The 17,082-nt window shown below is 42.2% G+C and overlaps 1 protein-coding gene across 1 annotated transcript in view; it reads left to right on the top strand.

Annotated features, from left to right (window-relative positions):
* LOC124145313 (dynein heavy chain domain-containing protein 1-like) overlaps positions 1-17,082 on the top strand; it is a 225,660-nt gene that overhangs the window by 146,557 nt on the left and 62,021 nt on the right. Inside the window, exon 96 of the mRNA XM_048386779.1 lies at positions 596-1,148. Within this exon, the coding sequence (XP_048242736.1) occupies positions 596-1,148 (553 nt within the window). The remainder of the gene's footprint in view (positions 1-595; positions 1,149-17,082) is intronic.

Below are 17,082 nucleotides of genomic sequence, written 5' to 3'. Positions count from 1 at the left end.
CTTCAGAAGAAATATCAAGTCCTGTCTGTAGCAGTTTACATTATGCCTGAATATTGCCATCACATGTTGTTGGATGTCTGCTGCTGGTGCACAAATTTGTTGTAGTGTACCGGTTGATGAGGCACAGTTGGCCATCATCTGAAGGTTCTCATTGAGTGAATAGGAAAATTGTGACACTATTTCCCCTAATGGTGATTAAAGCAAGGATTTGGTGGTTACAATGTGTGACCTTACTAATAATTTGTCATCACATTCCAACAACTTTGATCGTTGTTGATGCTAGGATGGTTTGCTTGGCCCAGATACCACTTTATAAACTGAGATGGAGCTCCAGCAGGGCACAAGGCACGGAGTTGGGTGGGCACTAGAACAAGTAGCATAGTCTTGCTCTGAACTGACATGTGATGTAATTTAACTGAAACTGTTCCAAGCAGCGGGAGACTCACATACTCACTCACTCTCACTGACTGATTGACTGACTGGTTGACTGACTGATTCACTCACTCACTCACTCACTCACTCACTCACTCACTCACTCACTCACTCACTCACTCACTCACTCACTCACTCACTCCATGCTGTTGTTGTGTTCCAGGATCATAGGGAAGGACATGGTGCAGGCGACCGGGGCCCCCGAGCTGCTCCTGCAGGTGCTCCACCCCCCCAAGTCCACCACCGTGTCCACCGACCCTCTCATCCCACAGCTCATTGCCCTCACACAGAACTGTCCCACCCTCCCAGAGACCAGCAGGGAGCAGATCTACCCCATAGACATATTCCTACACTATGAGATTACAGGCTTCCGGGATCTGGTCTCCCAAGTCCAGTCGGACCTCAATCTGTTGCTGAAGAAAGCTCGAGGCGAGGTGGCCTTGACAGAACAAGTCACACAGTTGTTTGATGATGTCTGTAACGATCGGGTACCTTCTGCCTGGCTGAAGGAAACCTTCCCATCATGCTCCAGTCTGAAGCAGTGGCTGCGGGAGCTTCCTGTGCGGATGGCAGGTGTAGTGGCGTATCTGAAGAAGACTCCTGCAATGTGCAACCTGTCTCACTTCCTGCGTCCAGACCGATTCCTTGATGCGGTCCTACAGACTTATGCCAGGAAGCAGTTCAAAGATATCAACAAGTTCCACCTTCAAGTTCAGGTAGGGCTGCTATAATGATCAAGAATCCATTGTTGTCCTTGAGAAATAATATGATTCCTAATTGCATTGAATACCCTACCTCTCTTACATCATAGCTGTAAATGTCCATACTGGCTGTCGTCAGACTATAAAACCTGTTAGCGTTTCAACAGACTACTCTTCACTACCAACTATCTCTGAACTAGTTTTGAGGTAAACTCTATTCATACTAAAGAAATCTTATAAAATTTCATTTTCAATTTAAACATTTGGTTTGGTTACCAGCTTAGAAGTTGGAACTTTGAAACAAATTAGCATACCATGTTCTAAGTGTATAGCTGACCAGAGAAAAGCATTTTCCTGAATCAATGAACTTTGGATTCAGCCAATTCACTGTTCATTTTGTGTTAAGATCCCAGCAATACGAAGCGTTGATTTATATCCACCTTTTATGCCAAGAGCAGTATAAATTTATTTAATTATGAGCCCTGTTGTTCTCTGTCACCTCCCATATCACATCCCACATTCTCCCCGTGAAGATCAAGGTAAGAATGTATTTAGAAACATTTATTTTTCAGTTTGCCTATTTTACTTTTATAAATTTAATCAATTTGTTTACTGACAACAGTTGAGGTATTTAAGGACGATATTGATATGATGTTGGGAAATGGTTTTATTTAGCCACGATAGATTACCCCCCTTGGACCATGCATAGAGTAGAAATATTTTGAAGCTACAGTAAAATCCTTATGAACATTGGCGGCATCTTTTAGAAGGTATATGATGTCAAAAAAAGCAAATGTTATCACTCCAGCTAAATGTCGCTATATGCAATAAACCAGAAGCTGTTATCCATAAAGCTGTACGTTTTCTTACCTGCTCACCGACTTCTAGAATGCCAATCAAACAGTTAAGAGCTAATGTACAATCTCTACTAAAAGCATGAATGCTATGCAGAAATTGTCCTTGGCATTTTAAATATCAGTCATAGTTTAAAACCATCCTTCAGCGAGTAAAACACTTCCTGTGATTATAGTTTGCCATGTCATTCCTGACTTGTTTTACCTTCTTGAGCACTGCAAGGCCATTGTGGTACAATTATATACATATCATTTTCTTTTGCATGTTGAATAGAAGATATTAAATGAGTGTTCATGTCATACTATGTTTACAACATGAGTGTCTTAAACAGTATGACATGAACAATCATATAATGTTCTATTTATTACCGAAGGAGATGTCTACATACAGAGACGAATTTTAGTGTTTACCTATATAAGGACAGCAAGTCGCAACAGCAGCAAAACCATAAATTATCGAATGAAATAAAAGATCTTCAGCTATGACGTCGTTTCTAGTGTGACGTCATTCCGACCTCACGTCACAATATGATTCGAATGACGTCAACAATGCCATCCGGATGAAGGAAACAATACACATCTCGTAATGTGATATGACCCTAGGGCACATATGATCTTTATAAACCCTGATATGTTTGCCCTCATAGGTAATAAATAAAAATGTTGTATAACAGTGAGTATAAGTGAGACATGTGTCTGAAGTTTATCCATGACAGGAAAGAAGAAACATGCAAGTCTTGCAGAGGATGGAAAGACATATTTTGGGAATGGAAATGAAAAATATAGACAGTTGTTCAACTGTGTAATATCTGCATGTTTTTTTTATCAAAACAAACTGCTTCACCACTTTTGCATCTAGACAATATCTGACAAAATAGAAACTCAATCATTTCACTCACTAGTCCTCGTGATGCCACAGATGAGTTGATATTCGAAGTAACATCTACTAGTGTTAAAGATACCTCAACCATTTATAATGTTTTGGTCTCAACTAGATCCAGTCTGTAATACCAGGATATGGGTAAACGGGGTCAGCAAGCCGTTGACATCCATCACCGCCATACACCCAAGCCTCAGTCATTACCATGTCACTGAACAGAAAGTCAGGAGCTTGAAGTGTGCAATACACAGTTAATAGGCATGATTTTAAGACACACTTGGTGTTTCCTACCTTCTGCAATCATTGTTTTCATTCCTGGAAATTGAAAGGGAGTAAAGTGGTTCACTCCTGTAGGCCAGGAGCCGGTGTGCAGGACCTGCTGGCAGCATCAGCCTTCACTTGATGCCAAGAGGTGATAACAGATCTGCCATCAGTGGATGACAAGAGGTGATACCAGATCTGCCATCAACAGATTGTTTTCTTTACACCATACTTATCTCAACTTGATTTGTGGTGTATAAACACAGGCTGATGTTCCAGATAGGCTGCCCTATGTTGTGGAACTTCCGATCTAGATGGGGAAGTGTTTTTATTGTTGTTGTGACAAGATCTGGGACTGAGCAGTAGGTGTTTCTTGTACCACTGTGACACTTGTAAGATAACATGATGTATCCCTCCACCCTTCACAACGGGGACATTTTCAGGGCCAAATTATTGCTGCTTTCAAGTGTTGTGATGCTTTGAGAAAAATATTCACTCTGGCCCAAAAAAAAATTTGCTTGTAGGACTAGGGCATGGGTGGGTCAGTGGTCTGAGATGGTACAGCTTGTAGGACGAGGGCATGGGTGGGTCAGTGGTCTGAGATGGTACAGCTTGTAGGACGAGGGCATGGGTGGGTCAGTGGTCTGAGATGGTACAGCTTGTAGAACTAGGGCATGGGTAGGTCAGTGGTCTGAGATGGTACAGCTTGTAGGACGAGGGCATGGTAGGGTCAGTGGTCTGAGATGGTACAGCTTGTAGGACAAAGGCATGGGTGGGTCAGTGGTTTGAGATTGTACAGCTTGTAGGACGAGGGCATGGGTGGGTCAGTAGTCTGAGATGGTACAGCTTGTAGGACGAGGGCATGGGTGGGTCAGTGGTCTTAGATGGTACAGCTTGTAGGGCGAGGGCATGGTAGGGTCAGTGGTCTGAGATGGTACAGCTTGCAGAACTAGGGCATGGGTGGGTCAGTGGTCTGAGATTGTACAGCTTGTAGGACTAGGGCATGGGTGGGTCAGTGGTCTGAGATGGTACAGCTTGTAGGACGAGGGCATGGTAGGGTCAGTGGTCTGAGATGGTACAGCTTGTAGGACGAGGGCATGGGTGAGTCAGTGGTCTGAGATGGTACAGCTTGTAGGACGAGGGCATAGTAGGGTCAGTGGTCTGAGATGGTACAGCTTGTAGGACGAGGGCATGGGTGGGTCAGTGGTCTGAGATGGTACAGCTTGTAGGACGAGGGCATGGGTGGGTCAGTGGTCTGAGATGGTACAGCTTGTAGGACGAAGGCATGGTAGGGTCAGTGGTCTGAGATTGTACAGCTTGTAGGACGAGGGCATGGTAGGGTCAGTGGTCTGAGATGGTACAGCTTGTAGGACGAGGGCATGGTAGGGTCAGTGGTCTGAGATGGTACAGCTTGTAGGACGAGGGCATGGGTGGGTCAGTGGTCTGAGATGGTACAGCTTTTAGGGCGAGGGCATGGTAGGGTCAGTGGTCTGAGATGGTACAGCTTGTAGAACTAGGGCATGGTAGGGTCAGTGGTCTGAGATTGTACAGCTTGTAGGACTAGGGCATGGGTGGGTCAGTGGTCTGAGATGGTACAGCTTGTAGAACTAGGGCATGGGTGGGTGAGTGGTCTGAGATGGTACAGCTTGTAGGGCGAGGGCATGGTAGGGTCAGTGGTCTGAGATGGTACAGCTTGTAGGGCGAGGGCATGGTAGGGTCAGTGGTCTGAGATGGTACAGCTTGTAGAACTAGGGCATGGGTGGCTCAGTGGTCTGAGATGGTACAGCGTGTAGGACGAGGACATGGGTGGGTCAGTGGTCTGAGATGGTACAGCTTGTAGGGCGAGGGCATTGTAGGGTCAGTGGTCTGAGATTGTACAGCTTGTAGGACTAGGGCATGGGTGGGTCTGACATGATATGTTTAATGACTAATCCATACTACATGGATGATGTGGTTAATGACTAATCCATCCTACATGGATGATATGTTTTATGACTAATCCATCTTACATGGATGATATGGTTAATGACTTATCCATACTTCATGGATGATTTGGTTAATGACTAATCCATACTACTTGGATGATATGTTTAATGACTAATCCATACTACATGGATGATATGGTTAATGACTAATCCATACTACATGGATGATTTGGTTAATGACTAATCCATCCTACATGGATGATATGTTTTATGACTAATCCATCTTACATGGATGATATGGTTAATGACTTATCCATACTTCATGGATGATATGGTTAATGACTAATCCATCCTACATGGATGATATGGTTTATGACTAATCCATCCTACATGGATGATATGGTTAATGACTCATCCATCCTACATGGATGATTTGGTTAATGACTAATCCATCCTACATGGATGATATGTTTTATGACTAATCCATCTTACATGGATGATATGGTTAATGACTTATCCATACTTCATGGATGATATGGTTAATGACTAATCCATCCTACATGGATGATATGGTTAATGACTAATCCATCCTACATGGATGATATGGTTAATGACTCATCCATCCTACATGGATGATATGGTTAATGACTCATCCATCCTACATGGATGATATGTTTTATGACTAATCCATCCTACATGGATGATATGGTTAATGACTAATCCATCTTACATGGATGATATGGCTAATGGCTAATCCATCCTACATGGATGATATGGTTAATGACTAATCGATACTTCATGGATGATATGGTTAATGACTCATCCATCCTACATGGATGATATGTTTTATGACTAATCCATCCTACATGGATGATATGGTTAATGACTAATCCATCTTACATGGATGATATGGCTAATGGCTAATCCATCCTACATGGATGATATGGTTAATGACTAATCGATACTTCATGGATGATATGGATAATGACTAATCCATACTACATGAATGATATGGTTAATGACTAATCCATCCTACATGGATGATGTGGTTAATGACTAATCCATACTACTTGGATGATATGTTTAATGACTAATCCATACTACATGGATGATATGTTTAATGACTAATCCATCCTACATGGATGATATGTTTTATGACTAATCCATCTTACATGGATGATATGGTTAATGACTTATCCATACTTCATGGATGATTTGGTTAATGACTAATCCATACTACTTGGATGATATGTTTAATGACTAATCCATACTACATGGATGATATGGTTAATGACTAATCCATACTACATGGATGATTTGGTTAATGACTAATCCATCCTACATGGATGATATGTTTTATGACTAATCCATCTTACATGGATGATATGGTTAATGACTTATCCATACTTCATGGATGATATGGTTAATGACTAATCCATCCTACATGGATGATATGGTTTATGACTAATCCATCCTACATGGATGATATGGTTAATGACTCATCCATCCTACATGGATGATTTGGTTAATGACTAATCCATCCTACATGGATGATATGTTTTATGACTAATCCATCTTACATGGATGATATGGTTAATGACTTATCCATACTTCATGGATGATATGGTTAATGACTAATCCATCCTACATGGATGATATGGTTAATGACTAATCCATCCTACATGGATGATATGGTTAATGACTCATCCATCCTACATGGATGATATGGTTAATGACTCATCCATCCTACATGGATGATATGTTTTATGACTAATCCATCCTACATGGATGATATGGTTAATGACTAATCCATCTTACATGGATGATATGGCTAATGGCTAATCCATCCTACATGGATGATATGGTTAATGACTAATCGATACTTCATGGATGATATGGTTAATGACTCATCCATCCTACATGGATGATATGTTTTATGACTAATCCATCCTACATGGATGATATGGTTAATGACTAATCCATCTTACATGGATGATATGGCTAATGGCTAATCCATCCTACATGGATGATATGGTTAATGACTAATCGATACTTCATGGATGATATGGATAATGACTAATCCATACTACATGGATGATATGGTTAATGGCTAATCCATCCTACATGGATGATTTGGTTAATGACTAATCCATCCTACATGGATGATATGTTTTATGACTAATCCATCTTACATGGATGATATGTTTAATGACTAATCCATCCTACATGGATGATATGTTTTATGACTAATCCATCTTACATGGATGATATGGTTAATGACTTATCCATACTTCATGGATGATATGGTTAATGACTCATCCATCCTACATGGATGATATGTTTTATGACTAATCCATCTTACATGGATGATATGGTTAATGACTTATCCATACTTCATGGATGATTTGGTTAATGACTCATCCATCCTACATGGATGATATGGTTTATGACTAATCCATCCTACATGGATGATATGGTTAATGACTCATCCATCCTACATGGATGATATGTTTTATGACTAATCCATCCTACATGGATGATATGGTTAATGACTAATCCATCTTACATGGATGATATGGCTAATGGCTAATCCATCCTACATGGATGATATGGTTAATGACTAATCGATACTTCATGGATGATATGGATAATGACTAATCCATACTACATGAATGATATGGTTAATGACTAATCCATCCTACATGGATGATGTGGTTAATGACTAATCCATACTACTTGGATGATATGTTTAATGACTAATCCATACTACATGGATGATATGTTTAATGACTAATCCATCCTACATGGATGATATGTTTTATGACTAATCCATCTTACATGGATGATATGTTTAATGACTTATCCATCCTACATGGATGATATGTTTTATGACTAATCCATCTTACATGGATGATATGGTTAATGACTTATCCATACTTCATGGATGATTTGGTTAATGACTAGTCCATCCTACATGAATGATATGTTTTATGACTAATCCATCCTACATGGATGATATGTTTAATGACTAAGCCATACTACATGGATGATATGTTTAATGACTAATCCATACTACATGGATGATATGGCTAATGACTAATCCATCCTACATGGATGATATGGTTAATGACTAATCCATACTATATAGATGAGCTTGGAAGCTGTCATCATGTGCACCAAATTTGTCTGAATGATGTCAGCTACATGGGCTGTATGTGTCATCTTGTAATGGATTGGCTTTATTCAAAAATTATGTTTGAAATTTAACATATTTTAATATATCATTGACTTGGATTGCCAGTCAGACTGAAAATGTTCGCAGTATCCAAAGGCTTTGGTCCTTCATAATCCCTTGATTTGTGGATCTCTTCAATCTTCCTTGTGTCTGCTGGTATGATTTTTTTCTTTTCATCTGTTTTAACTCATGCTTAACACTGTCAAGGAATTAACAGATTAAGTGCAGAGTTTAGGCCGACGCTGGAAGATGGGGAGGCCTATCTAGGAGGATAGATGAGGATAGATGTATATAGATGTCTTTCAGATGCTCTCAAGCTCAAGTAGCCATTAGTAGTTTAGGAGACAAGCAGAAGAGGAGCATACTTTAATGGCTGGCTTTCATTTTTAGCAATTTGTTTAACATATGACCTGTGTTCTTGTATAATCAAATAATAGGAAAACAAACTTAAAGAGCATAAACATGAGCAAGAATTTACATCAACTTTATTTAGTACTCAACAGGATCATGTATTCAACTGTATGTAAGTCCTGACAGTGTAACAGTCACTCAACAGGATCATGTATTCAACTGTATGTAAGCCCTGACAGTGTAACAGTCATTCAACAGCATCATGTATTCAACTGTATGTAAGCCCAGACAGTGTTACAGTCATTCAACAGGATCATGTATTCAACTGTATGTAAGTCCTGACAGTGTTACAGTCACTCAACAGGATCATGTATTTAACTGTATGTAAGTCCTGACAGTGTAACAGTCACTCAACAGGATCATATATTCAACCGAATGTAAGTCCTGACAGTGTAACAGTCATTCAAAGCATCATGCATTCAGCTGTATGTAAGTCCTGACAGTGTAACAGTCACTCAACAGCATCATGTATTCAACTGTATGTAAGTCCTGACAGTGTAACAGTCACTCAACAGGATCATGTATTCAACTGTATGTAAGTCCTGACAGTGTAACAGTCACTCAACAGGATCATGTATTCAACTGTATGTAAGCCCTGACAGTGTAACAGTCACTCAACAGGATCATGTATTCAACTGTATGTAAGTCCTGACAGTGTAACAGTCACTCAACAGGATCATGTATTCAACTGTATGTAAGCCCTGACAGTGTTACAGTCACTCAACAGGATCATGTATTCAACTGTATGTAAGCCCTGACAGTGTTACAGTCACTCAACAGGATCATGTATTTAACTGTATGTAAGTCCTGACAGTGTAACAGTCACTCAACAGGATCATATATTCAACCGAATGTAAGTCCTGACAGTGTAACAGTCATTCAAAGCATCATGCATTCAGCTGTATGTAAGTCCTGACAGTGTAACAGTCATTCAACAGGATCATGTATTCAACTGTATGTAAGTCCTGACAGTGTAACAGTCACTCAACAGCATCATGTATTCAACTGTATGTAAGCCCTGACAGTGTAACAGTCATTCAACAGGATCATGTATTCAACTGTATGTAAGCCCTGACAGTGTTACAGTCACTCAACAGGATCATGTATTCAACCGAATGTAAGTCCTGACAGTGTAACAGTCATTCAACAGCATCATGTATTCAGCTGTATGTAAGTCCTGACAGTGTAACAGTCATTCAACAGGATCATGTATTCAACTGTATGTAAGCCCAGACAGTGTAACAGTCACTCAACAGGATCATGTATTCAACTGTATGTAAGTCCTGACAGTGTAACAGTCACTCAACAGGATCATGTATTCAACTGTATGTAAGTCCTGACAGTGTAACAGTCACTCAACAGGATCATGTATTCAACTGTATGTAAGCCCTGACAGTGTTACAGTCACTCAACAGCATCATGTATTCAACTGTATGTAAGTCCTGACAGTGTAACAGTCACTCAACAGGATCATGTATTCAACTGTATGTAAGTCCTGACAGTGTAACAGTCACTCAACAGCATCATGTATTCAACTGTATGTAAGCCCTGACAGTGTAACAGTCACTCAACAGGATCATGTATTCAACTGTATGTAAGTCCTGACAGTGTTACAGTCACTCAACAGGATCATGTATTCAACTGTATGTAAGCCCTGACAGTGTTACAGTCACTCAACAGGATCATGTATTCAACTGTATGTAAGTCCTGACAGTGTAACAGTCACTCAACAGCATCATGTATTCAACTGTATGTAAGTCCTGACAGTGTAACAGTCACTCAACAGGATCATGTATTCAACTGTATGTAAGTCCTGACAGTGTAACAGTCACTCAACAGGATCATGTATTTAACTGTATGTAAGCCCTGACAGTGTAACAGTCACTCAACAGCATCATGTATTCAACTGTATGTAAGTCCTGACAGTGTAACAGTCATTCAACAGGATCATGTATTCAACTGTATGTAAGCCCTGACAGTGTAACAGTCATTCAACAGGAGTGAGCAGTGAGTTACAGTCACAACACATGTATTATAGACTCATTCAACAGTGATTAACAGTCACTCAGTAGTGTTAAACAGAATCACTTAACATTGTTTAACAGTGCCTTCACTCAGTGTATAAGAGGGTCAATCAACAGTGTACAACAGCTGACCAACATACAGTGTACAACCAAGGCTGCCTGCCCCACGCCTGCTGGGACACACTGCAGTAGATGTGTATCTCATGTAGGATGCCCTGCTGTGCTGTTTGTATTGAATGCATCAATATTTGTGAATGTGGACTGCCTAGGGTTGTGTAGAGTGATCATGAAGAGTTGGGCTACATCAATTATGGGAGGAGAGCACGTGGTATATATCAATATCTGCAAACATGAACTGCCTTGATTATTAATAAAGCTTCACAAATGGCAAAACAAATATTGAGTTTCATCTCAACAGTTGTTTGAAATTGATGTTGCACATATCAAACTTCTAGTATTTTGTTTACGGCTCATATCATGGAAGGGGACGCCTGTATTGTAACTTTAAACTGCATGGTGGGTGCTGTGCATCTGAAGGAAAGAGGCCTAAAGGCAACGACATATCTGCCAACCAAGACATACTTTCAAACAGACATCAGCATGGCATCCTGGTGGAGGCTTCATTTGAAGAGTTTTAATTCAACAACTTTCCTGAAACAGAAAGTTCAAAGTACAACTTCTGAAAATAGAAATACATTTGGAGAAGTTTGAAGTAGCTTTGAGACACCTTGCATTCCTTAACGGAGAATTGTGAATGATTTATGATGTTCCACGAATGGAAGGGGAGAGGCTTCAATCAACTGCAATAATTCACAATACTTGCCTTTGGAAACAATATCCATATCTTCATCTACAAAAATAAACTTTCACTGATTTGTGATTAAGTGTGTCCACATTCCTGCATGATATTGTGAGCTGTGTAGTGGTTAACTTGTTGTACTGGAGACTCAGCCAGACATAGGGAAATAAACAGTATCTACTTTCTTAGGAAATACAGCATGCTCATACCCTCAACAAACAGAAACATCCCAGTATTTCTTCATCTTTCTTTTTCTTGTTCCTGTATGCTGACTTTATGTATTTATTTAGCAAACACACCTGAATTCTGTTATGAACGAAAGAAGGAACTATATGTCCCGGTGATTCTGATGTAATGCTGTCTCCACACCGTAAATCTCAGACAAAAGACAAGAACATGTGTTAAAGTATAGGTGTAGTTGTGATGAGAGTTTGTGTGTTGTAGAACAGCAGCAGCAACAACATGTGTCTCACCACCCCACCAATCAATCTTCTGTTTAGCAGTAGGATAATGGTGGCAGTTGATGATGGCAGCCCACAGGGAAGACCGCCATTTCTGACTTGCTGTACGCCCATCATGGGTTAATGAAACAGGCTCTATGATGTGTTACTGATTACAACAATGTACTGATTTATTCCTTTATGGTATTAGAGCAGGCACTCCCCATAATGTGTAGGAATTCCTGGTCTTTGGGGCTATCAAGCCTGATATCAAGTGAAATCATGCTTTCTTTATTTTGTGTTGTCAATAATGTTAATATAAATAGCTTCATGGACAACCCACCCACACCCACACCCACACCCACACCCACACCCACAATACACACCCACATACACACCCACAATACACACCCAAATCCACACCCACACACACACCCACACCCACACCCACACCCACAATACACACCTACACCCACAATACACACCCACACCCACATCCTCCTCCACACCCACCCACAATACACACCCACACCCACAATACACACCCACAATACACACCCACACCCACAATACACACCCACAATACACACCCACACCCACAATACACACCCACAATACACACCCACACCCACAATACACACCCACACCCACACCCACAATACACACCCACAATACACACCCACACCCACACCCACACCCACACCCACACCCACAATACACACCCACAATACACACACACACCCACACCCACACCCACAATACACACCCACAATACACACCCACACCCACACCCACACCCACAATACACACCCACAATACACATCCACACTCACACCCACACGCCCACCAACACGCACGCACGTACTACATCCATTTGCCCACACCAATAACCACATCCCAACTCTGTCTTTGATATAACCATCTCAAACCATTTAGTAGGATATACTAGATATTTTGTTTTACATTTATCCCTTGCACTCTTTCAACTTGACATCCTTCAGACCATGTTGAGCTGTCTACTGTCTCCATATGTTTCTGTTCTTCATCCAGAGGCAGCCCTGATATCATACACCTTTCACTCAGTATCAGCTGTCAGACAATTTCTCCTTCTACATTATTTTCTGAAAAACGTAACATTACCGTCATTTTGGTTTATTTCTTCCTGTGTTTATTTTGTTAGTTAGTTTGGATGTGTGTACTTGAGAGAAAGTTCAGATGATGAGAGGCTTACACTGAAATGTGACAGCAGCATTTATTGACATTTTTCTCCCAGTCTCTTCAAGTGCTCGACCTTTTCATCTTCAACAGGAATTTATTCTTCTCTGCAGAGTAGGAAATACATCAGTGTTGTAGTGTCTTCTTTATCCCTCTGAACATTGGGTACAGGGAGGCGAGAGGAATGTCAGCTGAACACTCTAGCACTCGGTTTCTTGTTGAAGCATTGTATTTGTCATGGAATGGTGGAGACCAAGAATTTGTCTTATCTGAAGACTTGTTCATCATTTGTCTCTGTGCATGTTTTGATATTGCTGCACTGTGTGTTGTGTCAGAATGTTGAACAAGGTATGGGCCCAAGGCGACATCAGAGACTTGCATGATTGGCGTGCCATAACCTTAACTCACTCCCAGACCTGGCTGTGTATGTTCCCCATGTCAACTGTGTACACTGTAGGGTCGTCCCACTGTGTGCATGCTAGTCATCCTTCTGTCTACTGAGGAGGCATTGATGGTGCAGCCATCTCTCTACTGACCTGGCTGTGTATGTTCCCCATGTCAACTGTGTACACTGTAGGGTCGTCCCACTGTGTGCATGCTAGTCATCCTTCTGTCTACTGAGGAGGCATTGATGGTGCAGCCATCTCTCTACTGACCTGGCTGTGTATGTTCCCCATGTCAACTGTGTACACTGTAGGGTCGTCCCACTGTGTGCATGCTAGTCATCCTTCTGTCTACTGAGGAGGCATTGATGGTGCAGCCATCTCTCTACTGACCTGGCTGTGTATGTTCCCCATGTCAACTGTGTACACTGTAGGGGCGTCCCACTGTGTGCATGCTAGTCATCCTTCTGTCTACTGAGGAGGCATTGATGGTGCAGCCATCTCTCTACTGACCTGGCTGTGTATGTTCCCCATGTCAACTGTGTACACTGTAGGGGCGTCCCACTGTGTGCATGCTAGTCATCCTTCTCTCTACTGAGGGGACATTGGTGGTGCAGCCATCTCTCTACTGACCTGGCTGTGTATGTTCCCCATGTCAACTGTGTACACTGTAGGGGCGTCCCGCTGTTTGCATGCTAGTCATCCTTCTGTCTACTGAGGGGGCATTGATGGTGCAGCCATCTCTCTACTGACCTGGCTGTGTATGTTCCCCATGTCAACTGTGTACACTGTAGGGTCGTCCCACTGTTTGCATGCTAGTCATCCTTCTCTCTACTGAGGGGGGCATTGATGGTGCAGCCATCTCTCTACTGACCTGGCTGTGTATGTTCCCCATGTCAACTGTGTACACTGTAGGGTCGTCCAACTGTGTGCATGCTAGTCATCCTTCTCTCTACTGAGGGGGCATTGATGGTGCAGCCATCTCTCTACTGACCTGGCTGTGTATGTTCCCCATGTCAACTGTGTACACTGTAGGGTCATCCCACTGTGTGCATGCTAGTCACCCTTCTCTCTACTGAGGGGACATTGGTGGTGCAGCCATCTCTCTACTGACCTGGCTGTGTATGTTCCCCATGTCAACTGTGTACACTGTAGGGTCGTCCCACTGTGTGCATGCTAGTCATCCTTCTCTCTACTGAGGGGGCATTGATGGTGCAGCCATCTCTCTACTGACCTGGCTGTGTATGTTCCCCATGTCAACTGTGTACACTGTAGGGTCGTCCCACTGTGTGCATGCTAGTCATCCTTCTCTCTACTGAGGAGGCATTGATGGTGCAGCCATCTCTCTACTGACCTGGCTGTGTATGTTCCCCATGTCAACTGTGTACACTGTAGGGTCGTCCCACTGTGTGCATGCTAGTCATCCTTCTCTCTACTGAGGGGGGCATTGGTGGTGCAGCCATCTCTCTACTGACCTGGCTGTGTATGTTCCCCATGTCAACTGTGTACACTGTAGGGTCGTCCCACTGTGTGCATGCTAGTCATCCTTCTCTCTACTGAGGGGGGCATTGGTGGTACAGCCATCAAAGTCTGTGCAATTTACTGTGCAGAGTTCTGTCCCCTAGGCATGCTAGAATCCTATGATTGTGGGTTCAAATCCCACGTTCACCATGCATTTCACCAAAGTGGTAAATGTCTATGACCTGCATCACTTTCGGTGAAAAACAGTTAAAAGCAGCATTAAACCAATACTTTGCATTCACAACTCACACCTTGCTGACAGTTGTTTGGTTGTCATGAACATATATTCTTTTACACATAATTTGCAATGGAAAACCAAAACCACAAAATGTCAGTGATACTACTTTGTAAGCATAAGTTAGGTATTGGCATGACAACAGTTAACTAATGCTTATATTCTGTTCATTGTCTAACTATGTGGAAACTATTCTAGAAACGGATCTTGTGCAACTCAATATTTTGTGTCATTATGGTAACTTTACCAGGCTGTCATTTTAGTTATTTGAGACTGAAAGAGCCAATGCCTTCAGACTCAGTAGGAGCATACTGAGTCATCAAGTATGATTTGGTAGATCTACATTGATTGGAGATTTGATAAAATAATGCATTAACTGTTTATATACTAAGGATCCAAATATAGACAACAAAATGACTACTAACTGACTATGCATTCATGAAGAGCATTTAAAAAGGCAATTATGTTTCTTGATAATGACATTTGTGACCCATGAAGAGAAAAGGGACCTTATGGGTGCTGGGATACAAGTATGCTGTGACGTCATAAAGAGAGATGTTTGACGTTGACTTACTTCAGTGGAGATAGATGTGAATTGTGTATTTGTCTTCCAAAGATGCTGTTCTGCACCATGACATGTTGGGACAAGATATGCTGCACCATGGTGTCATGCACTGCACCATGACATGTGTTGCACCTGTGGGACAAGATATGCTGCACCATGGTGTCATGCACTGCACCATGACATGTGTTGCACCTGTGGGACAAGATATGCTGCACCATGGTGTCATGCACCATGACATGTGTTGCACCTGTGGGACAAGATATGCTGCACCATGGTGTCATGCACTGCACCATGACATGTGTTGCACCTGTGGGACAAGATATGCTGCACCGTGGTGTCATGCACTGCACCATGACATGTGTTGCACCTGTGGGACAAGATATGCTGTACCGTGGTGTTATGCACTGCACCATGACATGTGTTGCACTTGTGGGACAAGATATGCTGCACCATGGCATCATTCACTGCACCATGACATGTGTTGCACCTGTGGGACAAGATATGCTGCACCATGACGTCATGCACTGCACCATGACATGTGTTGCACTTGTGGGACAAGATATGCTGCACCATGGCATCATTCACTGCACCATGACATGTGTTGCACTTGTGGGACAGGATATGCTGCACCATGGTGTCATGCACTGCACCATGACATGTGTTGCACCTGTGGGACAAGATATGCTGCACCATGGTGTCATGCACAGCACCATGACATGTGTTGCACCTGCGGGACAAAATATGCTGCACCATGACATGTGTTGCACCTGTGGGACAAGATATGCTGCACCGTGGTGTCATGCACTGCACCATGACATGTGTTGCACCTGTGGGACAGGATATGCTGCACCATGGTGTCATGCACTGCACCATGACATGTGTTGCACCTGTGGGACAAGATATGCTGCACCATGGTGTCATGCACTGCACCATGACATGTGTTGCACCTGCGGGACAAAATATGCTGCACCATGACATGTGTTGCACCTGTGGGACAAGATATGCTGCACCGTGGTGTCATGCACTGCACCATGACATGTGTTGCACTTGTGGGACAAGATATGCTGCACCATGGTGTCATGCACTGCACCATGACATGTGTTGCACCTGTGGGACAGGATATGCTGCACCGTGGTGTCATGCACTGCACCATGACATGTGTTGCACCTGTGGGACAGGATATGCTGCACCGTAGTGTCAT

This window comes from Haliotis rufescens, unplaced genomic scaffold (assembly GCF_023055435.1).
Source record: "Haliotis rufescens isolate VD_foot unplaced genomic scaffold, xgHalRufe1.0.p SCAF_10, whole genome shotgun sequence".
Taxonomy (NCBI): Eukaryota; Metazoa; Mollusca; class Gastropoda; order Lepetellida; family Haliotidae; genus Haliotis; species Haliotis rufescens.
This window is presented reverse-complemented; position numbering and strand designations above follow the sequence as displayed.